The 27269-nt window shown below is 36.9% G+C and overlaps 4 protein-coding genes across 6 annotated transcripts; 3 read left to right on the top strand and 1 right to left on the bottom strand.

The window, feature by feature from the left end:
- Positions 1 to 3717: 3717 nt before the first annotated feature.
- LOC130993445 (uncharacterized) lies at positions 3718 to 6280 on the top strand. 2 transcript variants are annotated; one of them, XM_057918333.1, is made up of 5 exons: positions 3718 to 3900; positions 5038 to 5131; positions 5228 to 5641; positions 5731 to 5783; positions 5898 to 6280. In XM_057918333.1, the coding sequence occupies exons 2-5, from the start codon at positions 5074 to 5076 to the stop codon at positions 6051 to 6053; spliced, it is 681 nt and encodes a 226-aa protein (XP_057774316.1). In that variant the 5' UTR covers positions 3718 to 3900; positions 5038 to 5073; the 3' UTR covers positions 6054 to 6280. The 2 variants fall into 2 exon arrangements, with proteins under 2 accessions (XP_057774316.1, XP_057774315.1); XM_057918332.1 differs by having other exon boundaries at positions 3771 to 3993.
- A 2693-nt stretch (positions 6281 to 8973) lies between these two features.
- Positions 8974 to 13850, top strand: LOC130993444 (proline--tRNA ligase, chloroplastic/mitochondrial). 2 transcript variants are annotated; one of them, XM_057918331.1, is made up of 12 exons: positions 8974 to 9417; positions 9496 to 9552; positions 10182 to 10292; positions 10461 to 10547; positions 10622 to 10735; positions 10818 to 11024; positions 11577 to 11714; positions 12064 to 12225; positions 12505 to 12704; positions 13158 to 13241; positions 13353 to 13535; positions 13671 to 13850. In XM_057918331.1, the coding sequence occupies exons 1-11, from the start codon at positions 9058 to 9060 to the stop codon at positions 13492 to 13494; spliced, it is 1662 nt and encodes a 553-aa protein (XP_057774314.1). In that variant the 5' UTR covers positions 8974 to 9057; the 3' UTR covers positions 13495 to 13535; positions 13671 to 13850. The 2 variants fall into 2 exon arrangements, with proteins under 2 accessions (XP_057774314.1, XP_057774313.1); XM_057918330.1 differs by having other exon boundaries at positions 13353 to 13850.
- Positions 13851 to 14821: 971 nt separating this feature from the next.
- On the top strand, positions 14822 to 17287 carry LOC130993443 (uncharacterized). Its single transcript, XM_057918329.1, has 2 exons — positions 14822 to 15352; positions 15915 to 17287. Exon 2 carries the CDS (start codon positions 15999 to 16001, stop codon positions 17073 to 17075), a length of 1077 nt encoding a protein of 358 aa, XP_057774312.1. The 5' UTR covers positions 14822 to 15352; positions 15915 to 15998; the 3' UTR covers positions 17076 to 17287.
- Positions 17288 to 18890: 1603 nt separating this feature from the next.
- Positions 18891 to 20796, bottom strand: LOC130993442 (uncharacterized). Its single transcript, XM_057918328.1, has 5 exons — positions 20613 to 20796; positions 19973 to 20003; positions 19595 to 19668; positions 19385 to 19511; positions 18891 to 19311 (listed from the first exon to the last, which is right to left on the bottom strand). Exons 2-5 carry the CDS (start codon positions 19973 to 19975, stop codon positions 19018 to 19020), a joined length of 498 nt encoding a protein of 165 aa, XP_057774311.1. The 5' UTR covers positions 19976 to 20003; positions 20613 to 20796; the 3' UTR covers positions 18891 to 19017.
- Between the last annotated feature and the right edge of the window lie 6473 nt (positions 20797 to 27269).

Genomic DNA, 27269 nt, shown 5'->3' with positions numbered 1-27269 from the left:
CGCCCGACACTTGGTCTCGGCGCCCCGTACGCCCGATGTACGGCGCCCAGCATCACCCGGCGCGCCCACTCGGCGGCGTACGTGCCCGACGACTCTTGCCCACATTTCGAACCAGCCGAGTTGCCTAGGACGGGGGCAACCCGACACCACCATGCCGAGGCGTGCCAATTTCTCGACACGTCTCGGCGCCAATGCTCAAGGGGCTAACAGCCCACCACTACTTTTCCTTAATTAATACATTCATCTCACAACATCTTTTAAAGTGGGACTCATTTTCCACTTACTTTAACTCTCAACTAACATTTTTTAAAACCCGTGCATTTATCTTTGTTAATGTTTTTGTGAGACGGAGGGAGTATTTGTTTTGCCCTTTTTCTTTTTTGTGTCCTACATCTCTCCATTTTTCCTCTCTGCCTCCCTCGCACTCACTGGTTTTTAAAAAATCAAGACATCTCTCTGCCTTGCTCTCGCCGCCTCCCCTCCCTTCCTAAGATCTGGCGTTTCTTCGCCGTCGACCACCACCACGACTACCCTAATCTCTTTCGCACACGACCCCCACCCCTTGCTCTTTCTCACTTCTCTCGGCCGTCCGCCGCTGCCCATTTCCTCCGGTCGTGCGTGGTCCCGCCCCGCCTCGGAGCCTCCGTCCTAGCGCTGCAAACAGAAGTGCGCGACTGCACCGCGCCTAGCCTTCCCCATCTCCCCGCCCCGCCCCGCCTTCTTCAGCCTCGGCGCCTCCGTCCCCGGATTCCGCAGTAGAAGAAGTTTCCGACGCTCAGTTTCTGGTATTGCAGGTAAGTCGGCAAGGTTATTAGTGTGTTTTAGAAGTTCCATTTTTTATTTTTATTTTCGTTGTAAATTGGGGCATACTTGTTACTCTTTCTAGAGTAAACTTGCCTTCGATGAATGATGAATGTTGGCTTTTATATATGTATAAGGGCTATTATGATATGTGGAGACATTGATATTCAGGTACTTCTATGCATAACACTTTGAATTTAGGTTTCTCTTTTCAACCGTTTAACACAATAAGTATGAAATGTTCTGCAGTCGTAAACGATGTGCTCATAATCTTTGAATATATTTGAGTTGATTCTGGAGTCAAAGTTTCATAAGCTCAAAGAGAGCAGACTTTTTTTTAGTTGGTAACATGAACAATGGTTACTAACCAAGAAACAAAATTCAGCCAACACTTTTGCAAATTGCACAACAGATATTAGCTCATACTCTATCGGTGAGAAAATGGCCTAAACATGGTTGCACTTGGCTTATAAATATAGATATATAGATGTAGATTATAGACAGATAATAACTAAAATAATTTACTCCGAACTCCCAACGCACCACTCAATGATTGCTGCAATCGCTAATCTTTTCTGTCCAAGCTGCCGCTGTTGTAATCTTCTCTCGATTTTTAAAACCGTACTGTATTCCTCATTCCATTTTCTTTGTTATTTCAATTTTCAGAGATGTGATTACCAATTTGGTTGCTTTTGTGTATACTAGGTAAGTGTTGGTTACCAGTTTTGAAGTAAGTGTTGGCCACATTATCCGTCACCACCGTGAACTTCGTGCCCAACAAATAATGCTTCCACACCTCTAAGCAATGGATCACGGCTGTCATCTCTTTCTCGTGAGTACTGTACCGGTACTCACAATCCTTCAACTTGCGGATTTCACAGGTGATGGGGTGTCTATTTTGCACGAGCACACCCCCAATGGCTCTATCCGAGGCATCAACCTGTACTTCAAAAGGCTCATCAAATAGAGGCAGCCTTAGTACGGGTTCCGTGGACAATTTCTCCTTCAACGTGTCAAACGCATTCTGACATGTCTCGGTCCACTTCCACACAACATCTTTCTTGAGCAAATCCGTCAAGGGGTTGGCCATCTTTGAGTACCCCTCAATGAACCGCCTGTAGTAATTTGCCAAGCCTAAGAATGATCTCATCTTCGCAACCTTGGACGGAACGGGCCAATCCAGCACGGCCTGAACCTTCTTCTTGTCCATCATGATTTTGCCATGCCCAATAACATGACCAAGGAAAGTGATCGAATCCCTGCAAAATTCACACTTCTCCTTCTTTGCATATAACTTATTCTCACGCAATTTCAAGAATACAGCCCGCATATGCATAACATGCTCATTCAATGATTCCGAATAGATAACAATGTCATCTAGATACACCACCACAAACCGATCCAAAAACTCATATAGCACATCATTCATCATATTGCAAAACGTCGCAAGGGCATTAGTTAAGCCGAAGGGCATCACTAAAAACTCGAATGACCTATACCTTGTCACGCATGTGCTCTTTGCCTCGTCCCCTGGAGCAATTCTGACTTGCCAATATCCGGACCGTAGGTCGATTTTGGTGTATAAACTCGCCCTTGACAGCTTGTCAAAGAGATCTACGGCATTTGGAATAGGATACTTATTTTTTATAGTAACCTTATTCAAAGCCCTATAGTCGATGCAGAATCTCAAAGACCCATCTTGCTTCCTTTGGAATAACACCGGCGACCCGTAGGGGGCCTTGGAAGGCTGCACGAGACCCGCAAGCAACAATTCATCCAACTGTTTCCTCAACTCTGCCAACTCCGAAGGTGGCATTCGATAAGGGGCTTGTGCAGGCGGTCTCGCACCCGGTTCCAACTCGATCCGATGATCCGTTGCTCGCCTTGGCGGCAACTCCTTAGGTAGTTCAGAGGGCATCACATCTTTGAACTCTTCCAACAAGTCCGCCACAACATCCGGGACTTCATGGGATACACCTGGTTTGATCTCAACCAACGCAGCAAGATAAGTAGGCACACCCTGCTCCAAGCCTTTCTTTAATTGAAGGGCTAAAATCAAACCAACGGACTTCCTCTCGGCTAAGAACTCTCCCTTTACGAATGTTGGACAATGTTCGTCAAGGATCATAATCCCACCCACGTGGGGCATCACAGCAACCTTAGCCATCTTTAAGAATTCCATCCCAAGGATAATTTCGAAATCATCCAAAGGAACCGCCATCAACGAGCACGATCCCTTCCATTGGTCGATCTGTAGATCAACCTTTCCCACGCCTAGAATCGGCTTCGCCTCCGAATTAACAGCTTTGATTCGGACTAGCGTACGGCACCAACTGCATATCAAACTTACTCACAAGCTTGTCAGCAATAACATTGTGGGTGGCTCCGCAGTCCACCATGGCCATCATAGGTGAAAACTAAACCCTAAGCGTGAACACTAAACCCTAATAGGTGAAAACTAAACCCTAAGCGTGCACACTAAACCCTAATAGGTGAAATATACATTTGTGCGCACAAATGTATACTTATATTAATATAAATATTTACCTTCATTCAATATAAAACATTACACATATCAATATACATTTATATGAACAAATGTATATATTATGTTTATTAAAAGTAACAATTGTTATACACAAATGTAATAATTAGGAGTATGGGTCAAACCCACGCGGGTCGGGTTTTCGGGTCAGGAGGGCGGGTTTGGGCCGGGTCAACCCGTCGCACTCCTGTGCGACCGTCGCACAGGAGAATTGGCGATTTTAGAAAAATGAATTTCTTCAGTCCGTGAAGGAAGGCTCTAGGCCCAACTTAGCAGATTCCCAAAAAAGCCCAAATGTGATTATTAGTGGCAACTTCGTAAATAAACCTATAAACGAGTGTGTTTTCTTTAGAAGGCCGAAATTTGACCGTTACGACTCTACCGCCTTTTTATACACGGAGTAAAATTGAAAAGCCCCCAAATCAAAGAGCCCTATATTTTTCATAGCCGTTGAGATATCAAAGAGTAAACGAGCGCAACAGAAATCTATTTCCCTATTTGATCCAAGAATAATAAAAAAGAAGTTACCGAGCAAGAAACTTTGAAAATATACTGTGAGTAATCTTTCTTGAACCCAGTAATTTTTCGCTGTGATTTTCATGGATGGTTATGGATGATGTGATCGGACTGTGTGTGCTCAATCTTGTGTAAGCGTGTTTACTATGTGGTTTTTTCATATGTAATTGTTGTGTATTAAAGCTTTTAGCAAATAGGAATTGGTTATCAGGATATTTGAATGTCTATGACTTTGTTTTGATTGAGGACGGTGAAGGTACCTGAACGGTGCTGTGAATTTAAATCTTGGAAAACCTCGATCTGCTTTATTTATGTAATCACATTCTGTTTTTTTGGTTCGTGTTGAAGAGTACCTTATCGCTATGTGGTGTCTAATATAACCTGTTATTTAGAGCGCATTCCTCTCCATCAGTCGCCTAATATCTAAAATAATGGAATCTGTCGATTTTTTAAGTTGGGCATTTGATTATTTGAAAATAAATGGGATGAAATGAAGGTGGATTGAGAAATTGGAATTTAAGATGTAATCGCGGATGTATAACAAGTAATTTTTACATTGGGAAGAGGAGATGAGTTACAAAGTTTCAAGTCTGATAATGACAGGAAGAGAAATGTTGAAGTTTTTGTGGCTCACTTCCTTGTGTTCTATGTATCTTTAGGATATATTGTGATAGAACTGATTAAGTTTAATGTGTAGAAGAATTGTCCATTGACTCCATTCCAAGAAAGTTGTTGGGATTAATGAAGAAGGTCTTGTAATATAGGCCAACTAAAGATTCATGGAGGCATAAACTGTGTTGCTAATAGTTCACAATATCGTTCTGTAGATTTTTTGGTTTTTGATAAGCTAAATATGTCTATGTCATGTGAAGCGTTTATATAGGGATGCTCTCCAACTGCAGGGGAATATTATGAAATTCAAAGTTTTCTCTTAAATTTATTGAGAATCAAGATCATATAATATCAAAAAGCTTTCCAGCATGTGTACAGAAGCAAAACAATGTAATTGTGTTTTGAAGATTCTAGTAAGCAGTCATAGCCATGTTGTTGGTTAATCTTGTGGAAGAATTCTAGTTCTTGTTCTTGTTCTTGCTGATTCATTTTTAGTAGTCATAACCATATTGCCAGACAACCTCGTGGAAGGATTTTAGATCTTGTTTGTTTTTGTTTCTCAGATTCTGACTTTCAATCGAAGCTTCAGATAAGCACTCATGGCAACCCCAGCTCAACGCTTGATCCAAGATCAGAACCTAAACTTTCTCTACAGTGGTTACTGTTTCATATCATAAACAACACTATTCTGAAGAAGATTTATTTCTTATCAATCTATGATAGATGTTTGCTCATGCATTGATTCCTGCGCAGGCACTACTCCTGGAGGAAAGACTGATGTAGTAGCCAAAGCAGATAAGAGAGGTGGTCTTGGTGGAAGGAAAGCACTTAACGACATATCAAACTCAAGAAAGCCTTCTGCATTTCACTCCGTGAAGAAAGATGGCTCCATAAATGTCATCTCTATTGACAAAGATCCTTCAACTGTGAAAGGCAAATCATCCAAGGCACCTGAGAAAGGAAGAGTTGGTGGTAGGAAAGCACTCAGTGACCTCACAAACTCGGTCAAGCCACGCCCAAAGCAGATCCCATGTTTGGGCAGGAAATTGAATTCTGTTGCAGAAGAAGCGGAAGAGAGATTTCTACACAATCATCAGGAGTGCATCAAAGCTCAGACGATGACTGTTGACAAGGACTACTTCTTGAAGTCAGTAGGACTGGCTAATGGTACAGAAACTTACTCTTGAACAATGATTGATCAACCTGATCCCATTATTATTTCTGGTGAGTAATTAGTTTTTGTTATTTGGTTGCAGATATTGCTGCACTGCCATCAGTTAGGAAGGCGCTTCCATTGTCATCAAAGAAGGTAGCTTTTTCTTCTTCTTTTTTTTTTTATGTAATTTCATCATCAGCAAAATTCATTTCATTTGAATATAGAAAGCAGGTTTTGTGACAAGAAAACTAACCACTAATATTTCAGGTGCAACATTCTAAAATGGGAGAGATGGTTGAGCTTCCTAGCTGCTGCTCACCTGCTTGTCGATCTCCTCAGTCGCCAAAGGCGCCTTGTACAATGAGCTGGGAGGATGACTATTTTTCTGATCTGATGATGATCGAGACACCTAAGCTCAAGTAGCTGCTGATAATCGGGTTTATCATGCTGAAGCTTACTTGTAGATTGATTGGTTACTTGTCATTTAGTCAACTTATTTGACTGCTGAATGCGGTTTACCTTTGTTTTGTTGCTACAGTGTTGGGTACATATGTAGTTTCTATTCATTTCTTCGTGTTGAAAGGTTGAAAATTAGATGCAGTCCTAACATCCCGATCTTCAATTCAAAGGAAATTTAACAAGATTTTATACCCTCTTTGGCTGACATGGATGTCCAGTCATCTTGCCACTATTTGAACATTGTTTACCTCGAATTCAACCTCTTTTTTCGAATCTTCAAAATGAGATTCTTTGACAGATTGTATCTCTTTCATTTCTACATTTCCTGAGTTTTGGAAACCATCATCACATTCTCGGTCTTGTTCGAAAATTAGCTTCTACGTACGCTGCAAAAGATCCGATTTTTTTGCCATTTTGATGAAAGGATGAAGCAGCGGCGGTCCAGAGAGTGGGTGTTTCTCACTATAACATAGCGGGATTTCCTTTGGGGCTCCGAGGATTGGTTCTCACTATAATATTTCCACAATCAAAAGATGTCTAATTTCATTCAAATCTTCCATCCTTTGTCGTGGCCATTAACTATGCCTCAATCAACTCTTCATTCGACTATAAATCTTTGTTGTTGTCTAAATGGTGATGTGTTTTTTTGAGTTCAACGTTATTCTCTTTCTCCGCCTAATTTTTCTTTCTCCTTTCTCCTTCTAATTTGCTATCGATAACAACTTAACATCTCAAACATGACCTGCATTCATGCTTCCTCAGCAAGCCGTGTTTTCTCTAATTCCACTCATGTTATATTCGTGTGGTGCCTCCCATTTATATTCTTTCATGTCTAAGAACATCTGAGCCCTTTGATTATTTATAACTTATTTTCACAAAATATAAAAAAGGAGTTAAATGCATTTGTTGAGTCAGGATGCCTTACAAAAGAGTCTTGATTAAATTACCCTTGCATGATCTGAGTTTGCCGTAAATAGGTTTTCCATCCTTTGAGTTTTGGAGAAGAAACTGCACAACAAGGTTCTTTTGTTGCTCACTAACATCCATCAAGTGCATTGCTCTGAATTTTTCAAGTGGAAGACACAAGAAGGAGATGAAGAAGGGTGAAGAAATATTGGTCTACTTATAGATTCTGTTTAGAGGAAAGTTTAAGTTTTTTGGCTGTTTCCTTTTGTGGCGCCAAAAATTATGAAGTTCCTTTTGTATGGGATGTTGCATTCTGTTCCCAATTTTTTAATTCAGTCGCCATTTATATGAAATATAGCAATCTCAAATTTCAGTTCCCAATTTTTAATTCGGCTGCCATTTTTAATTAAAGTCAACATCAATTTTAACTTAAAGTGAGCAGCTATTTTAATTTAATTCAGTTTGTAATGCAAAATGCACTAAGTCAGTGAAGATGATTAAACAAAAATTAGGAGTATAATTAAATGTTAAAGTTGTATGGACCACACCACTTATCTTTCAAAAAACAAATTTCTTAATCTTCGTGCCAAAAAGAAACGAAATTATTAGGTCGGGACAAAAGGAGTATATCATTATTGTTACAAGTTATATTTGATTATGTAAACATTTATAAATTTTAAATTGGTTCAACAAATTAACATGTATTACTATATGAGTTTGAGGAGAATAGAATAAAATCACTTATTAATTGTGGTTTGGACGAATAAAAGTACATTTATAAACAAAATATCTAAATTGTTAGAGTTGTTTTCTAGAGAGTCGACAATTGGAGTTATGATTGAATTTAATTTCACATTTGAATAGGCTATCTCAAACTCTAAACGAGATGGTGCTCATAATTCAATTATGGTCTTTCAAGTTTTAGACCATATGATGCTCAGAAATTAGAGGTGATATGTCAAGCTCGAAACCAGATGATGCCTAAAATTTATTTATGGTATTTCGGATTCCAGACGAGATGATGCTCACAATTCATTTTTTATTTTTCAAGCTCTAGTCAATACGATGCTCAATAACTCAATTATTATTATTATTATTATTATTATTATTTTTTTTTTAAATTTGTTACAATCAAAGAAAGGAAAAAACCCACTCACACTCTAGCTCCTAGGGTGACTCGAACCCCCGACCTATTGGTTGGAGGAGAAGCGTCTTACCAACAGACTGCGCTCCGAAAGAGATGATTCTCCTAAGTTGGTTATGATCTTACAAGATCAATATGATACGATACTCAAGTATGCTATTTTAAACTTCAAATGAGATTATGCTCAAAAGTTAGTTATGATATTTCAAATTCTAGATAGTGATGCTTAGAAATCCAACACCCAAAACTAAGATGTGGTATTTCAAGCTCTAAACGAGATGATGCTCAGAAGTCTGACGTTCAAAATTCAGATATAATCTTTCAAGCTTCAAATAATGATATGATCTTATAAGGTTCATATGAGATCATACTCAGATGACAATGTTATTTTAAATTATTTTGTAAGTCAAATTAAAAAATTAAAAAGTAATAATAAATCATGTTTAAAAAAATGCGACACATCAATCTTGCATCATATTATACGTAAAAATAATTTATATATTTTTTTCATTTTTTTTCTGCACTTCAACCTTTTATGAAACTTCATCATATGAACTTATATAAAAAGAAATTTCTTTTTTAGAGCCCAAAAGATATTTCTATTATCTAAAAAAAATCAATTTAATTAGCCAAAGTGATTGAGATTAATACAATATAATTATAAAAATAATTTAATTGATCAATTAAATTAATTTATAAAAATATTTAATATGTTTTGATCATAAAAATAATTTAAGATAATTATAAATCACAACATAAATATATTTTTATAAAACCTAAAAATAATGAATCATAAAGTGATATAAATATATCAGAACCAAAACAAGAAGAAACGTGGAGCGATTTATAAACCTCATCTGAAATGCAGCAACCAAATACGAAGTCTCACTCTTCAGTCTGCAACACCACCACCACGGAATGGGGGCTCTCAGACTCCCTTCCCTCACTTCTCTCTCCTCCGCCGCCGCCGCCGCGGTTCCACGCTATCACTTCTGCCGCCAGCTGCGTCTCCCCCTCCGTTCCGTCTCCGCCGCAAAATTTTCCGTACAAAGTAGCACCGTCGAGAAGGAGATCGCCGCAACTCCTCCTGAACTCGAACCTACCTCGCAGAAGCCCAGACTACAGCCAGAAAAGGATCGAGTTATCACTCCTCGATCGCAGGACTTCAATGCCTGGTACTTGGACATAATTGCGAACGCGGAGTTAGCTGATTATGGCCCTGTTCGCGGCACCATGGTTATTCGTCCCTACGGCTACGCCATTTGGGAAGCAATTCAGGTTTATCACCATTGCTTCCGGTCCCTATTTAGTTAGGGTTTCGAAGTTTTATGCTAATTAGATTCTTAATTGGTGCAGGACTATTTGAATGTGAAGTTTAAGGAGACCGGCCATAGTAATATGTATTTCCCTCAGGTGAGTTTTATCCATCACTCGCATCGGAGTATTGAACATCCATATGATTAGTTCTGTTTCAAATTCCCGGTTATGGCGGCTGCAGTTGTGGTGTGTCGGAATGAAATCAATTTACTCCCCTGTATTGATGAATTTGTGACTTGTCCTAATTGATTGCTACTCTTTTAAACTTGTGTTTGAAAGCATCGAGAAATTGTGGCAAAGAGTTAAGTAGGTCGTGTCTCAAATCAGTGGGCATTCAGTAAATTCTGCCATGTCCAATCAATGATTTAAATCGGTTTAATCTTAGTAGTTTCATATGCAAATTGTGTATCTTTAGCTAAGATGTCATCACTTTTGGGGGATTACTCATTCCTTTGTAACGATTCATCCCCTTCCTAAAAAAAAAATTGTTGTTTCTTTCTTTTACAAAAATTTAAATAGTTAGTAGTCTCAAATGTAAAGTTGGGGCCTTTATTCATCTATCAGCTCTTAAATTATGTGTGAAGAGTTCGTTCTTGAGACTCAATTGCGATACTTGTCCCCTGGTTATTTGTAGCTTCAAGTGTCTATTACTTAATTGACCAACCAATTAGGACTTAGATGCAATCAGATTAAACTTACAACTTCTAAATTCAATATGATTGCAGTTTATCCCATACTCATTCATTGAGAAAGAAGCTAGCCATGTTGAAGGTTTTAGTCCAGAATTAGCTCTCGTTACAGTTGGAGGAGGAAAGGAGCTTGAAGAAAAGCTTGTGGTAGATATTAGTGGCCAAGACATTTCAATGTCTTATTTCCTTTCTTTTGAAGGATTCATCATTTTCCTCAGCAATTCTTTTACTGAAAACTGATTCATATATTGATTTATTTTAAGGATATCACCTGAGTGTATTTTTTGATTATTGTACTTCTTGAGGTTCTGGCAGGTTCGACCCACAAGTGAAACAATTGTCAACCACATGTTCACTCAGTGGATTCATAGTTACCGTGATCTTCCACTAATGATCAACCAGGTATTTTTGCATCTATTTGCTTTACAGTCTGGAGGAGCAACTGTGCTCTTATTTAATTGTTTAATTTGTTTCAGTGGGCAAATGTGACAAGATGGGAAATGCGTACCAAACCATTTGTGAGAACTCTGGAATTTCTCTGGCAGGAAGGTCACACAGCTCATGCCAGTCCAGAGGAAGCAGAAAAAGAGGTTAATTTCCTCTTTGTTAAATATAATTGGATAGATGGTCTTACGTTTTGCAGCTAATGAACTTCATGCTGTGGAACTGCAGGCATTGCAGATGATTGATGTATACACAAAATTTGCCTATGAGCAAGCTGCAATACCTGTTGTTGTGGGTCGTAAATCGAAGGTGGAGACCTTTGCCGGTGCTTCGAAGACCTATACCATTGAAGCAATGATGGGTGATCGAAAAGCTTTGCAAGCTGGAACTAGCCACAACCTTGGGCAGAACTTTTCACGTGCATTTGGAACACAGGTTGTTAGCTTCTCATAAAAGACTTTGTGGAGCAGCCTCTTCCAATGTTCATTTAATGTTTTCGTTATTTAGCTGAAGAGGAACACCTGTGTCGGAGATAGGGTCTTTCCTATAGTACTTCATGGAGAACATTACGGTCTAGCATGTTTTCTACTTGGTCTTTCCTATATTACTTCATGGAGAACATTACTGTGTATTAACTTCTTACTCTGAGTTGTCATGAATCCAGAGAAGCTTCTGTACATTATTATGCTTCTTTTCAAATCATAAAAGTTTTGACAAAATGACTGTGTACATAAGGACTGCAGCTAATACAGCTGGTCACCAAATTGATAAAGGCAAGTTCTCCACAATAGGCTTCTTATGTACTTATGGTGGAAATCTTGGGTGTTTTGGGGGGAGGGGCTGGAAGTGGGGCAGTTTTGCTTGAATCCTGTTATAGGTTCAGAAATTGTACATCCTACCTAGGCTTTAACACGTGAAAGTGTTTTCTTCCCTGCACATGCTATATGTTGGAACTTCTACCATCTGATAGAATGAGTGCCTTCTCAGTTCATGGATGAAAATGGCGAAAGGAAGCATGTGTGGCAAACATCATGGGCAATTAGCACCAGGTTTATTGGCGGTATTATCATGACTCATGGTGATGACGCTGGATTGATGCTTCCCCCAAACCTAGCCCCAATACAGGTACTTTGATGGCACCTTTGACAGCATTTAAATTTATTCGCTAATACACGTGCCTCTCAACTCTTGGGGTGCTTGAGTTCATTATGAAACATACGTTTAAAAAATGAACTGAGAAATGCTCGATTAAAGAAAACCAATCGCTATACTACATCGCTAAAGTGATTCTTCCCTCACATCCAGGTAACTCTGTAACTGGTGTTCTATCTTTTATATGAAGATTTACTTTTTGTCAACTATATTCTTCTGAGATTCTGGACTACTGTAACATACATTAGGCTGGTGAACTTTTATTTTTTCACATGCTTATAGTTAGAACAAATTATATTTTCTAACCAGTGGATGCTTTCAGGTCATAGTGGTCCCAATATGGAAGAAGGCAGACGATAAGGCTGGAGTTCTGGGGGCTGCCTCATCTGTGAAGGAAACTCTTCAAGCTGCAGGAATCAAGGTTAAAATTGATGATGCAGAGCAGAGAACACCTGGTTGGAAGTTCAACTTCTGGGAAATGAAGGTAAATTCTTGTCACCACTTTGTATCATGGCTGTGTCATTGACTCATTGAAGATAGGGCATCATTGGAAAATTGCTCTGGGAATTTTTTTGGCTGTTTTGAGTGACGTTTAATGTTTGAATAGGTTTAACTTAGTATTACCTGTTCCGTTTTAAAAAAATTGCACATTGTGGGGTTTGATTTTAGATGGGACCAGACCATTTTGTAATTCTTGACTACACTTTTTATATGGCAAGATAGGGACATAGGGTTTGTTTTAATATTTCTTACTCTTATCTAGGGTGTCCCTTTGAGGATCGAAATTGGGCCTCGAGATGTTTCAAATGGGAGTGTGGTTGTTTGTAGAAGAGATATTCCTGGGAAACAAGGGAAAGTCTTTGGTATATCAATGGAATCGTCAACTTTGGTGGCTTATGTAAAAGGCAAGTTGGATGAGGTTCAATCATCTCTTCTTGAAAGCGCAAAATCATTCCGTGATGGGTATGTTCGGCCATAAAGCTGGTAGATATGACATAAAATTGTGCATGTGTGTGCTTGACTGTGCATTTCTTTCTTTCTTTATATATTCTTTATTTTGTTGTCCACAAAATAGATTGCCCTCTTCACATTTCTGTCTGGAATGGCAGTTAGGTACCTGGATCTTCAACTATGATAAAGAAATGATATAGTTCAACTCTACCTTGACAATCTCACATGAAAAAAGTTCAATATGTTGTTGGTTTCTGATGGTGGTGCTGCAGCAGCTTCTTTTTTCTTTTCTTTTTTTCCTGATTGTTCAATTTTTGAGTGATATCAAGTTAAGCTTATTTGGGAAAAATAGCATGAAATTTGGCCCATGTATTTGAGGGTACTGAATTCCCATGTAATATTTACTTCCTTGCTTCTTAGTTTCTGGTGCTTGGACAAATTCTGACACTAAATGTGTTTTTGTAGCAACATTGTTGATGTGAGCTCCTATAGTGAGCTTAAAGAGGCAATTGCTCAAGGCAAATGGGCAAGAGGCCCCTGGTCAGCCAGGTACTTATCACGCTCGTCGAAATACTTATCCGATTCTCAAATATAAAGATTGCTTTTCTTTTGTTTAGACCTGACGGTGCTAACGGCAAGTTACACTATTGATTTATACAGTGACAGTGAGGAGCTGAAGGTGAAAGAAGAAACAGGGGCAACCATTCGATGTTTTCCTTTTGAACAGCCGGAGGGGGCAAAGAAATGCTTGATGACAGGCAATCCAGCAGATGAAGTTGCAATTTTCGCAAAATCTTACTAATCTCAAACTCAAAATCGTTAGCTTTGGTCTATCCTTTTAAGGTGCTTACTTGTTCTCAATAATGTTATTTTTGTTGAATTTTAGTCGTCGAGTATACAAGTTCCCGCTCTCATTACATTTACTTTGAGCTATGGGGAAACTCTTTTTTCAAGCTTCTGATCATCTAATTTCTCTAGATGATATTCTCAAGAATCTCCCCCATTCCTGGCTTCATCAAATCGGAATCTTATATTCTTAATATAGTTTTAGATACAGCTAGATAGCCTAGATTATGTTTGTGTTGTGAAACTGCAGATATTGTAAATTTGTTGATTTGATTGATTTTCCAGAAATGGTATTGATGCGTGTTTGTGTCATTGTGTGAACGATGGCCGCGGCTGAATGCGATTGTCATCTCATTTCCAAAAAAATGTGTAAGATCGTTTTAAGGGTCAAATTAGTATTCAGTTTGTGATTTTTTTTAGTGTTTGATTATGATCGAATTCGGATCTTGTTTGATTGCCACATCATTTTCGATTCTTTTTCAAGTCAGCTTTGATTTGGAGCAATTCAATTCCATGGGAAAAATCAAACAAATCGAAAGTTGGTGAATTATTATTCAAATTTTTAAGTTTGTGTTATAAATTAGAATTGGATCAAAGTTTGTGTATTCAAGGCCAATTAACTCTAAAAATAATTGTGATGGGTGAGCTATTAATGAAGTAGGAGATAGGAACTATTTAGAGTGGTGGAGCTGGTGTGAAATAAAAAATGAACCTGTAATCTCATGATAGAAAGTCAGTAGTAATGGATTAATTAAGTTTAAAAGAAACATAATGAGATGGTTAAAAGGTGACTCTAGTGAAAGAAGCACAGAACAAGCAATAACATCATATTTGGTAAAGATATTTTCAGCTGAATTTAAAGATTTGATCTAATACCTTTTTATTAATCAAGTCAGTTGTTAGGTGAATTATAGATCATAATTGATGATGGAAATAGAGAAATAAAATGAACTCCACCAAATGAGACTTTCGGAAAAATCGATCAATATTAGATTTCGTGTTCATTTCCGAATCCAAATGGTGTTATTACACTCAGACAACGTGGTGAGAAATGGATATAATTTAATTTAAGCAATTAAATTACAAATAATATTTAAGTTCTAAAAGATAATGTGACACATGCCTAAAATATTTGGTTTTTAAAGTCAAATGGTGGAATTAGGTCAATTTGTACATAGAGGATATGTCGCATTTAAAATGGTCCACATTATTTCGTAAAAAATAAACTTTTAACAATTTGTTTTGTAATTTATTTATTGGTGCTGCTGAAATAGTAGCGATAAATATGAAGATGTAGATGTTTAGGGCTAGAGAGGGGTAGTTTCGTCTTTTCAAAGACGAGGGTAAATTCGTCCGACAGGCCATCACAAATACGTGGTGAAATCACTCCTGCAAAGCCCCATCCCATTTCTCACAAATAAGCTCGAGAAATTCTTAACAAATCCTTCACACAAACAAGAGAAATATATATATGTATTAAAATTCATCAAATCCGAAATTCTCATCGTCGAAATCATCGCATGGATTTTCTTAGCTCCGTGATCCTACGCCGGTAATTCTCTGTTCATTGATCCAATCACGCCACGGCGGAGCGCGGCGTCGCATTTCTGCGGTTTTCACATGCGTCGTGATTTTTGGCTGAGATCGATGAGAAGTGGAGTTCAGGAGGTTTGAATGAATCTAAGGGCCAAACTGATCTTTTGCGAGGATTTGGTGGCGAGATTTTTGTGAGAGTTAAAAGCATCAGATGAGAATGGATAATTATCTGGAGTTGAAATTCTTGTCGGGAGATTTTTGATTTATTTCATTTGCAGGTAAAAGGAATTGATTTCGTGTTGTTTGAATTTTCGATAATTTAATATAGTTTGTTTATTGATTGCCGTTGTTATCATCACCACCATCCATCATCATCATCATCATCACAGGACATATTTATGACTTCGCGCTAATTTTATTATGCGGATCTGTAGTTTCAAACGAAATCTTAGGGTTTCTTCGTGTCCTCATTTCCTTGTGTGTATCCTCTTTAAAAAAACCCTAGTTTCATCTGCTCTAAGATAATCTTTCGACTCTGATCACGGTTTATGCTTCAAACTTCTATAGTAAGTGTGTCTGATTGTAGAGTTTAGCTCAATCTGATTTGCACGACTCTTAGGTGGATGCTGATTTTACTGAATTTCTTTTTCAGTATGGCTCAAAAACTTCCCAATTGAGTCTGTTTGTTATTTCCTCAATATTCTGCCTAATCTTTTTAGGGTGGCTTTATTTCTCAACTTATAATTGGCGTATTAGATTTGTTTGACAGTTAAGAGTTATGTTTGGCTTTTAGAGGTTTCAAGTCTCATGTGGGTTTTGACAACTTTGGATTTATATCAGGGCGCTTGTAGCTGGGAATTGTACGCTTAAGGTTAAACATTCCTTCTTGCTTGAATTGTGAAGGTTTCTGACAAACTTATTTGCATGGAAACTAACACATGCAATGTTAATCACTTGGATGCGGATGCACATCTGCCACCTCGAAAGCGGCTTCTAGCTGGATTGAAGAGACAGAACTCTGATGTTAATTCCCCCACACCATCAACTCCTAGTAGTGCTGGGAGCGAACATGATGTCCATCTCAATAATGCATTGAGGTCCCAGTTGAGTAATCCAAGTCTCTCGAATGAGGAGATTGTTGAAGCCTCTAGAATTGCTGCTATGAAAGCTGCCAAGGTTGCAGAGGCTGCAAGAGCCAATGCTGAAGAGAAGGCTGCAAAAGCAGCAAAGGCAGTGGCTGCCGCCAAAAGTGCCTTAGATCTTGTTGCCATCCTTTCAGATGAGACAGGTAACAAAGAAAAATTTCTGAAAAAGAACAAGATGAAGAAGCATGTAACTGTTGAAGCATTGTATAACAAAAATAAAAGCAGTACAAGAACAGATGAAGAATTGGCTCGCAATTTGCATCGGGTCATCAACAGCTCCCCAAGAATTTTGAAGAACTCACCAGGTTCTGATGCCAAGAGTCACAAGCATAAAAGGCTGAAAAGCTCTGCTTCTTCTGGGAGAACTAGCATTACTAATGGAGTTCAAGTTGGCGAAGGGGATAGACAGTCTGCAGCAAGAAGCAATGGTAATGGTGTAGTAGAAGTAGAGACCGAAAGCCCTATAAGGAAGATAGACATGATTATGGTAGATTTGAACACTTCCAAGCATGACAACAGCGACCAACTGAAGCTGGACAATGGAGATGGATCTCGCCACAGTAAAACTGAACGGCTGAAGGTGGACGACGGTGAAGTCCTGGATAGCTTTAGTAGAAAGAGGGGAAGAATTAAGCAGAAGAAATTGCCTTTGAGCATTTGTAGCTTCAAGGATCAAACTAGTCCAAAAGAGGAGCTGAAAGCTCAAGGTAATGCCGTGAGAAGTGGCGCGGACGATCAGCCCTTGTTTTCTAGTAACAGTTTGCTGGGTCCGGTGGAGAGGACGTCATCGATGTGGAAGTGCCAGTCCTTCAAAGTACCCGCTTGTGTTAAACAGAATAAAGTTGTGCAGTCATAGTGTTGATAGTTTGATTTAAACAACTGGAGGCTATCGTGATAGGAATCGTGGCCAAGGTAGTTTCTCAGTTATGTCTTTTTGGTACGCATAAGGCCCTTTTTTTTCTTTTTCTTCTCCTCCCCTCCCTGTTTGTGAGTAGGCTGTCATGATTTTGAACTTAAATGTATATTGGACTTTGATTGCTTGGGTATATTTGTTGCTGGTTGAGAGAATCGTTACCACTTTACGCAAAAGCTGAGCTGGAATTGGAGTCCTATTACCCGCTGAGGAGTATGACCTAATCAACACACTAATTTTTGTTTATTTGAATTCTCCATTTTTTTTGTTTGTGTTTCTTTACTTTTTATTTGTTTATCCAGTAGTAGCTTTTGTTTTTTGGCCTCGCCACCCTAGTTTTTAAGGCACAACAAGGTCTGGTCTTTTCTAACAAATTCTTGTCTGCAATAACATACCCCCAAAAATCTCATTAAAATACGGGAAGAAATGGGAATCCCACTCGTCACGTTTAATTAATTTGGGCTGGGCTGAAATTTTCATTTTGGCCCGTGGGCTTGGTTTGGGTTCTCACTTCAAGATTATGTCGTTACACGGACCGGAGAAAAAGTTGAAGCCGTTACATGACAATAATAAAATAAAGGGTGATTATATTCCTAGCCCTCACTATAGCTCCTTATTTAAATAATAATTAAAAATTTATTATTTTGTTCTATATTTCATAGTCTCAAATTAAATTAAATTTGTAATAAATTGATAATTTTATTTAAGTAAATTTTGAGAATCACATGAAAGTGTTAAATCTATATTGCATCGCCCTCTTATTTCTCTTCAAATTAAATAAGTTGATCTCTCACTAAAAAATGTTTCATTCTGGAATTTCACCAAGGCCATAAACCCCATCGCGACTACAACGAAGCAGTGGATCCATTGGAGGTTTGCAATGCAAATGCAGCTTATGCGGTCGTATACACCATTGAATTTCATATTTTTGAATACACAAATAATGAAGAAAATATGAGTTATGATGGGTTTGTATGAAGCTCTCGAGAAGGTGATTTGATTTTTAGTACATGACTCATATTAGGCATATTGAGTTGTTCTCAGGCTTCATTCTCCCATATCCTCCTAACAACCAAGATGACATTGTTTTGAGATCTACAAAGGTTGGGGAAAGTAAAAAAATTCAAGTGCAACAAACAAGTGTCAAAAAATACTATTGAGAATTATGTTCTTTCATATTTATTTAAATAAAATAATTAATTTATTACAAGCTATGAAATACAAGGTAAAAATAGTACTCCCTCCGTCCCACGAATCTTGATACGTTTGGTTTCGGCACGGTAATTAATGAATTGTAGATTAATGTTTTAAGTGTGTAGTTAATAGAGGTAATTAATGAATTGTAGATTAATGTTTTAAGTGTGTAGTTAATAAAGGTAATTAATGAATTGTAGATTAATGTTTTAAGTGTGTAGTTAATAAAGTATAAAAATGATAACGTAGGAGAGAGAATATGATAAAAATGATAAAGTATGAGAGAGAAGTTACCTTAATTGAAAATGTGTCAAGATTCGTAGGATGACCCAAAAAGAAAAACGTGTGAAGATTCGTGGGGCGGAGGGAGTAATTTTTTTATTATTTTAGATAGATGGCTTAATGAGGGCTAAGAATATAAATATAATCAACCTAATATAAATCTTTATTTTTTTTCAAAAAAATTGACAGAAAAGGCGAAGTTTGACGCCTTCACGTTGAAACAACGTAGAAATAACTATTTTATGGGAGTTGAGCCGACATTTTTAATTTCTGACGCTATAGTGGAGATAAATGTGAATTGTAATAGTATCTGATAATAAAGTCGGTGTCTTCATTAATAAAATTACAGTAGAGACAAGCACATCCGACATAAAAAAAACCTTCCGAAATGATACAATACGAAAAGGCTTCATCCTTGAGGAGTGGTGGCGCAATGCTCATCGCTTTGCTTGTGCTTTTTGGAGGTTTTATTGTGGCCTTCTTCATCAATCGCCTTTAGTTTGTTCTTTATCGCGGCTATTTTAGCAGTCCGGCTAGTTTGCCCAGCGCTACCTCCACAGTTAACGGACCTGCTGCTCCCTTCACCGGTCTTGGAAGAATTAGCTGAGCCGTCCATGGGGTATTTCTCACTGGCAAGACGAACAACTAATGGGCGTCCACAAGCCATTCTTCCGTGCATCTTCTCCTTGGCCTGAATAGCTTCCTGCATGCTCACTTTAAAAGCAGGAATCAGTTATTGGCTATGTCAAGAAATCAACCACCAAACACAAACTTACCTCTTTAGAGCTGAACTGGATGAAAGCATAACCACGTGGCTCTCCACGCTTAGGGCCACGAGTATGCCATAGGAAGTCTTCTGATACAATTTTTCCAAATGGAGAAAACATCTTGATTAGAGCTGCCCTGCAGAGATTCAAAGATATCATACTCCATCATGCAGAAATTAGTCAGACATAAAAGAACTTGCAACTAATGCATTCGCGTACTCTGTTATCCTCAGATCAAGGTTACCCACATACAATCGGCCCTCTACTTTTTCATCATTCAAATTGAAATGGTCCTGCACTTGTAATATAAGAAACTAATCAGGGCACTATAAATGGAAAATGCAGCCAATCACAAGTACAAAATTTCATGTATGTAAATAACCTCTCAAAACATACTGAAGCCTAATGAGAAAGAAAACACTAATGAGCACGTATAGAAACATAAGAGTTACGGATTAATCACATCTTTGACATAAAAGCATAAAAACAAGATCAACATAAGATAAGACCAGGTACAGACAAGAATAGATATGTGTGGTAAGACGAGGGAATCAAATTCATCAAGCAATGGAGCAAAAAAGGAGGTCCCGACAATACCATGATATTAAAGGCCAGCGAAGATATCAACCTGCAAACGTTAAACAATCTTGACATTAGAGATCAGCTTAGCATATCGATATTCATGAATAAACCAAAAGAAAACAAAAGGGTTTACTAAAATGCATAAATGTTTTTGTTCAAGACCATAAAGCACATACAACATATGAAGCAAACATCCACCAGCAATTAGGAGGGCCAGAATTCCAAACCTAGACTATCATACATCACGAATTACATAGAGCACTCACCAAATCTGGCAAAACTTAGAGGTCAAATGATCCTCAATCTAAAATGGAAAAAACAAAAACAAAAAAGCAGCACGAGTATTGTTAGGAATCAATACGTCAGAGCTGCCTTTCCAGTGTATTCAACACCCAAACCACTGAGTTCAGTTAGTATACATTTAGCAACAAAGAGTCCCCATTTTTGTATGTCTAATTTCTGACCGTATATAAAGTAAATTATACATAGGTTACTGAAAAGCAGAAAATAGTTACCTCAAAAAAAAAAAGAAAAAAAAAAGGCAGAGAATAGGGATACTCGAAGTTAAAACGATGATCATATCGACTCCGATATTCAAAACCCTAGAATCAAAAACTAGAAGTTGAGGGCAAAACACGAGAATCTTAAAATTTACCCGTTTATTCGGCTATTCTGCTGTGGGATTAAACTGTGCCGGAATATTTGATTAACCAGAATTGGAGATGCCGGAGTAACCAGAATTGCTGAGAATGCCGTATTATTGTTGATTGTGACGATTTTATTAAAGAATTGAGAAGAAGGGGCCGTATCCGTAAATGGGCCTCTAATTTTACTCACACATTTCCTTTGCAAGTTTTCAAATCATGCCCATTTTAAGTCATCCAATAAGAATAGCCCATCCATGGTAATCATTATAGCTAAAAAGATAAAATAAATTAAAAGCAATCTTAATATGTTAAATAAGATTTACATTGATATAGTGTTTCTTATAATAAATTATACTATATAATATAGTATTATTCTATCAAAATTATATAATGTTCTATTACTAATTTTTTTAAATAAAATAAATAGAAAGCATAAGAAACAAAAATAGAAAATGATTACTCCCTCTGTCCACGAAATACAATCTCATTTGAGTGTGGACACGAATTTTAATACCCCCTCCGTCCCAAACGAAATGTCCTATTTTTTTTCGGCACGAAGATTAAGAAATGTGTAAAAAGTAGATAAAGTGGGTTGGATGGAAATTATTTAAATATTAAGTATAGAGAGAGAGTGTATTGCCAAAAAAGGAAACAGGACATTTCGTTTGGGACAGCCTAAAAAGGAAAACAGGACATTTCGTTTGGGACGGAGGGAGTAAAATTTTTATAAGTAGAATAAAGATACAATTTGTAAGGGTAGTGTTAGTACAACAAAAAAAAAGTATATTACTCCCTTTGTCCCTAAAAATTGTGACCTCATTATCATATCGGGACGTCCCTGAAAATTGTGATATTTACTTATTTGAAAATGATCCCACAAACTTTCCCTCACATTATTTACAAAAAGTTGTGGGAGTCAATCTCCACTCAAACACAACTATCACATTTTTTTCTTAAAATCTGTGCCCTCCATATTGGGTCACAATTTTTAGGCATAGAGGGAGTATTAGTTTAAAAAAATAGAATGAAAGTGCAATCTATAGTTAAATATAGGCAAAAATGTATGATGTGATGGTTCAAAAAATTAAATAAGACTGTTTTTCATGGACAAAAGAATTGGGTAAGTAGGACTCTTTTTCGTGAACGAAAAGAATATAATTTATAACTTTTTCACTTTAAATTAAATTTTTACATATCACATCTCAAATTAGATTTCGTGTCACAATCTTCATTTTAAGATACATATTTCATACTAATTTTTTAAATGAAATAACATGATCTAGAGAAAAGATAAATTACAGAAGAAAGGAAGAAAAAAGAACAGATTTTTGCTTCACCGTTATAATCGGCCAACTATGCTAATAATTAAATAAAATTTTAATTATATGTACATAATAAGTTGCTAGTTTTAGAAAAATAATATAATTATCATTCAAATTGAAAATTTCTAGTTAGACTGCTGAAAATTGAAGACTGAAGAATAAAGACATCGACTGAAGATAGCTGTGAAAGGACAAAGTCAAATACTGATGTATTGACTGGACGAGAGTTTCACTTGAACTATCAGTGATAACTGAAGTTTTAATGCGGACCACGTGGAATTAGCGGACTGATACTCATGACAAGTATCAGTTGACATTCTTCATCGGACTAAAACGCTGAAACTAGCATTAAATGCTCCTACAGCCGCATTAAATGCAGAGATTTAGAAGATCGTCTTTTCTCTGCAGAGAGTTCCTATTTGGTGAAAACTTTTCAGAGGCGCCCTACCTGTTGTGCCTTGAGACGCCGTCCTTCATCAAAACAGGAACCTCGAAGATTGTAGCCAGCCAAATTCAAATTTACTCTCACAACGGACGAACTCTTGAAGACCATCTCAGCCAACGGATCTATTCAAGCCTTCGTCTATAAATAGAGCTCGAGGAACACTACAATCACTACCGATTCAAATGCACAAGCTGAACCTCTGCCAAATTTGCAACTCAGCCTTCAACTGCCTTCAAAAGTTTGAATCGAAGAAGAGAATCCCCAAAGCCTAAATCAGTTCCCTGATTATCTACATTCTCTTATTACCTTAGGCAAATCCTTGTATTATTCAAAGCCTAAGTTTTCGATTACTTGAGAGTCTGTTCTCAGTAATCTTAGTTGGTAGATTTCGAACCCCTTTTCAACCGAGTGAAAAGAGTGTTTCAGTAGAGAGGAGTTCAGACCAGGGCTCTGACTCCAGAGATCTTAGCCAAGCGCTACAAAGGCATTTGTGTGTCTTAGCGTGCTAAGAGTGAGCGAGAAATCCAACCCAGTGCGTTGGTATTGAAAATCTGATTTTCAGTTGTAAGGTTTGCTGTGCACCCGTAAGCATTAGCCCAGAGTGATTGTCAAATTGATCATCTGACCGTGGACGTAGGAATTTGCTTTCCGAACCACGTAAAAATTCTTGTGTTCTTTATCTGATTTCAGTTATTTCTTATCTACGTTAAACTTGTTTTACAATTGAACTGGCTTAACTAAAAAGTGTAACTAAGGATTTTATTAAGTGACAATCTTTCTAAAAGGCTATTTGAATTAAGTTTAAATTTCTGCTCCTGAGTTATTAGTCTAACTGATCAATCAATTGATAGTCAGTAAGATTTATAACTCTACTCTATTTTACAAACTCTAGACTGAAGCCTTACGTGGATATCAGTTAAAGCTCTGTGCTTGACTGAAATCAAAATACTGAAGTCACTTCAGTATCAGTCTACACCCACTTTCCAACTGAAGATTTGGTTTGTGTGTTTTCGATTCGCAAAAATAGCTTACAAGTGTATTCTCCCCCCCATACACCTGTTCAATCAACCCTCCGGGACGCAACAGACATTGAGTTCTACCAATCTGCTAATATCCAATAGTGTTGGCTAAGGATGGTTCAAAACTGCAAACCATCTATCCTGATGCACTAGTGTCTTTTGAGGATAGAGACATGTGTTTGCATATTGTATTTGGTTATTTCCACCCACGTGAGAGATTAAATTAGTTATGATAAGACTAATATTTAAATATTTTGAGTAATAAGACATTTAATTTTTTAGAGTTAAGTAGCATAAGATTGATCTACGTTCCGAGTAGATGATTGCATTATATTTATTTATTCAAAATCGATTTCGGGTGAGTCAGAATGAATGAAAGATTAATTAAAATTGGTTGCTTGAATGTGAAGTCGTGGGATAAAGTAATAATTATTAAAGGTTAGTTAATGTTTAATCCACATTATCTAATTTACATTAATTAATCACATATATAACTTATTATATAGATACACTTGTGCACAAGTGATGGCTGTGAAGCGCACATGTGCGCGCGCTGCCACCGTCACCAGTCCGGAGTTCGTACAAGACCTTGCTCTATGCTTGATCCTGATTTCGGTTCCGTTTTGAGTCTGTGTCTGTGGGCTTGAATCTTGAATCTTGGTCTTTAGGCCATACCTTAGACTCTGTTGTGCTAAAAGTATATGTCTTCTTTTGCACCGATTCGTTCGAAGCCCAATAGATCGTGGCTCAATCTGTTGAGTATGTTCGTCCACATGGAGACTCGTTTGCCCGTTGGTCTTCTATAGTTGATCAGGAGAGCCCGCATGTTGGTCTCTCATAATTGCACCAGGTATTGACCTAGAAAGACTCCCACAACAACCAGAAATGTTCGGTCCCAGTAATAATGGGACTATGAGGGTTACACTTGTAATCTCTCGAGAATTATGTCCGACCATAACTTAACATACACTCCTGCAGTTAGGGATGTTAATCGGGCCAACCCACTTGGTTTCGAGTCAGTCCTATTCAGTTGTCGAGTTATTCGGGTATGGGTTAATCGGGTTGAAAAAAAATTCGGTTACATTTTTTTAATCCTAACCCTAAATGTTCAAGTTTTAGACTAGCCCATCGGGCTAGTTGGGCTAAAATTTTTATTAAATGTAAATTAACTAATATATTTCTCTTGACAATATTATATTTGTAACAAACAAATACACGCATAAAAAATGATATTTCAACATCGACTTACATAATAACTTTAGAGATATAAAAATACACACATTGTTGTCAAATGATTATAATTTTCTAATTTTTACATCTAAATATTTTATGTTAAGTATTGGATTAAAAACACAGAGAAGTAAAATGACGAGTATAACTTTCTAATATTGAATTTCTGATATTGAAACAAAATACACTTCACAAACTTTTGGGGAAAAAAATCTTATTATACTTGTTGGTCATGAGGCAAGTATGTACTGGTGTATGGGGGGGGGAGATACACCAATTAAAAATTTTGCTATTTTTCAACTTATGTATTTCTAAGACATGTAAGTTGATAATGAGTCAGTCTGTAGATGCAGATCACCGAACTGATGTTTGTTGACTGATGTCCATATAACTCCTGCCTAACAGAGTGATTGGTTAGTAACTTAAACATAAACATGTGCGGAATGTGATGGAAGTTTTGACTCCCTTAGAAAATCTCACAAGTTATCTTTTCTGTTTGAACACAGTGCATTTAAAGGATAAAAAACTTGAGTCTAAATGATGATCCTTTAATCGCAGTTTTATGCTTATGCAGAATGCAGTGCAAGTTGTCAGTATGCTAAAAAGTTTAGCAGTTAAAACAATATTAAGCCAAAGTACAGACTGTAAAGATACAATTTAAATATTTTGATAATGAAAATTAGCATCACACATTATAATTGCAGAGTATTACGGGTCAAAATAAATAAATAAATATTTTCATACACATATATAAATAAAAAGTGGTAAAATTTTAATGAGAAGAGACGGAGAAAAATAGTAAAAAAAATGATGGAAAATAGTAAAATTTATTCGTTTTAAATTCATTTTTGATGATTTTTACACCATATTAAAGATCTTGTCATGAACTTAAATTTGAGATGTATATTAAATATTATTTTATAAATTAAATTTGATGATCTTAAGAAAAAATATAAAAAAAAACAGAGAAAATAGTTAAAATATTGATGGGTTAAGAGAGATAAAAGGGAAGAAAAAGTTGGAGGGAAAAAAACTTTATTCTTATATACTATAGATTTTATACGTTGCGTAAAATTTTAGATGTCAAAATTTGATACTCATGATATTATTAAAAACATGTTGAGAAGTTGCATATTAATTTAGTAAATTTATCAAATAAATAAATAAATAAAAATAAGAGGTGAATAGTAGTGGGCCTTGTGGAGTATGGCGTGCCAGCACGCCTTGCGAAAAATGCTGCCCTCCCTCATTGACACTACACTAATAATTTTATTTGAATAATAATTAGTAGTAAATTTTATACACCATTCATCATTTTCTATCCTATACATCATACTGCGTGTAGATGAAATAATCAAAGTCAATATTTATATAGAAATAAATATAAATAATCAATAAAAGCACACAATAATAAATAATACTTGTGCATAAGTGAATAGAGGGGGCGGTTATTCAATAAACCACCCTTATTTTAAGAATTACGAACCAGCAAAAATGCATGAATTTTATGTATAACACGCATGAATAAACTGTATAAAGACATGAATTGCGAAAAATAATTTTTTACTACCTTTGGGATTCGAACTCAGAATCATGAATTTATCCAATAAGGTGATGAATCAACCGTAGATCTTGATGATCTAAAGGCTGAAAATGGTACCTAATTTATATTTTAAGAAGCGTTCTTATTTTAGTCTTCCCCAGTGAATAGATATGTCTATATATAAGGACAAAAAATTAAAAATGCCTCGCTCAAATCCTTTCATTGTAGTAGAAGAAAAATATTGATATTAACATATAGTAATATACTATTTTTTTAAAAAGCTATTAATATATTAGTATACTTTAGTAATTATAAAAGCATCGTTATATTTCCTAATGAAACAATAGGGTCTCATGGCCCTATTAAAGTTACAAACACAATTTTTAGTCCGCAATTGAAAAAAACTAATTTTTGGCTATTTTTAAGCAGTATGACTAACATACCCTTTTAACCCGTCAGATCCTCGGATCCAGCCCCAACTCGGTTCAAAATTCACCCCTCACCCATGCATACACATACACTACACGTGATCTCAGTTTCCCTCCTCTCTCTCTCTTTCTCTTCCGCGTCGATGAAGACCAGAAATCGGTAGAGTACCGTTGTGATTCCAATTTCGCAGTCGTGCTTCCCTCCCCCCCCCCTCTCTCTCTCTCTCTCGCCGCTTTCGACGAATTTTCAGTGATCCGGCGAGTTTTGGTGCGAGATTTTGTTTGTTTATTTGTTTCATGTGTTTTATCTTCTTTACATCACGATTTCTTCATTCTATTGATATTGTTTCTGTATTTGTGCTGCACGTTTGATACTTATGGCACTATTAGTGCCATAAGTGCCAAAATGACCATTTTAAACATTTCCCTGTAGGGTTTAGATGTTTCATTTAGGGTTTAGATGATCCATTTAAGGTTTTTTGTTTGTTTGTTTCATATTCTTCACATCATGATTTCTTGATTCTATTGTTGTTGTTTATGTATTTGTGTTGCACGTATGGCACTTATGGCACTGTCACTATTAGTGCCATAAGTGCCAAGAGGATCATTTTACTTGGTTTTATTTTGGATTTTCTTTGGCACTTACGGCACTATTAGTGCCGTAAGTGCTAAAAAGAC

The sequence above is a fragment of the Salvia miltiorrhiza genome, chromosome 7, assembly GCF_028751815.1.
Source record: "Salvia miltiorrhiza cultivar Shanhuang (shh) chromosome 7, IMPLAD_Smil_shh, whole genome shotgun sequence".
In the NCBI taxonomy this organism is placed as follows: domain Eukaryota; kingdom Viridiplantae; phylum Streptophyta; class Magnoliopsida; order Lamiales; family Lamiaceae; genus Salvia; species Salvia miltiorrhiza.
Note: the sequence above shows the minus strand (reverse complement) of the source record. Positions and strands in the feature narration are given on the sequence as shown.

Bases quoted from the DNA above. Each gene is read 5' to 3' on its own strand.
- LOC130993445 (XM_057918333.1), top strand. From the start codon at position 5,074: ATGGCAACCCCAGCTCAACGCTTGATCCAAGATCAGAACCTAAACTTT. The intron at 5,132-5,227 runs GTTACTGTTTCA...ATTCCTGCGCAG, and splicing joins CCTAAACTTTCTCTACAGTG to GCACTACTCCTGGAGGAAAG. The intron at 5,784-5,897 runs GTAGCTTTTTCT...CTAATATTTCAG, and splicing joins TTCCATTGTCATCAAAGAAG to GTGCAACATTCTAAAATGGG.
- LOC130993444 (XM_057918331.1), top strand. From the start codon at position 9,058: ATGGGGGCTCTCAGACTCCCTTCCCTCACTTCTCTCTCCTCCGCCGCC. The intron at 9,418-9,495 runs GTTTATCACCAT...TAATTGGTGCAG, and splicing joins CCATTTGGGAAGCAATTCAG to GACTATTTGAATGTGAAGTT. The intron at 12,226-12,504 runs GTAAATTCTTGT...ACTCTTATCTAG, and splicing joins TCAACTTCTGGGAAATGAAG to GGTGTCCCTTTGAGGATCGA.
- LOC130993443 (XM_057918329.1), top strand. From the start codon at position 15,999: ATGGAAACTAACACATGCAATGTTAATCACTTGGATGCGGATGCACAT.
- LOC130993442 (XM_057918328.1), bottom strand. The intron at 19,512-19,594 runs GTACGCGAATGC...GAATCTCTGCAG, and splicing joins CTTGATCTGAGGATAACAGA to GGCAGCTCTAATCAAGATGT. The intron at 19,312-19,384 runs GTAAGTTTGTGT...GTGAGCATGCAG, and splicing joins TCCAGTTCAGCTCTAAAGAG to GAAGCTATTCAGGCCAAGGA.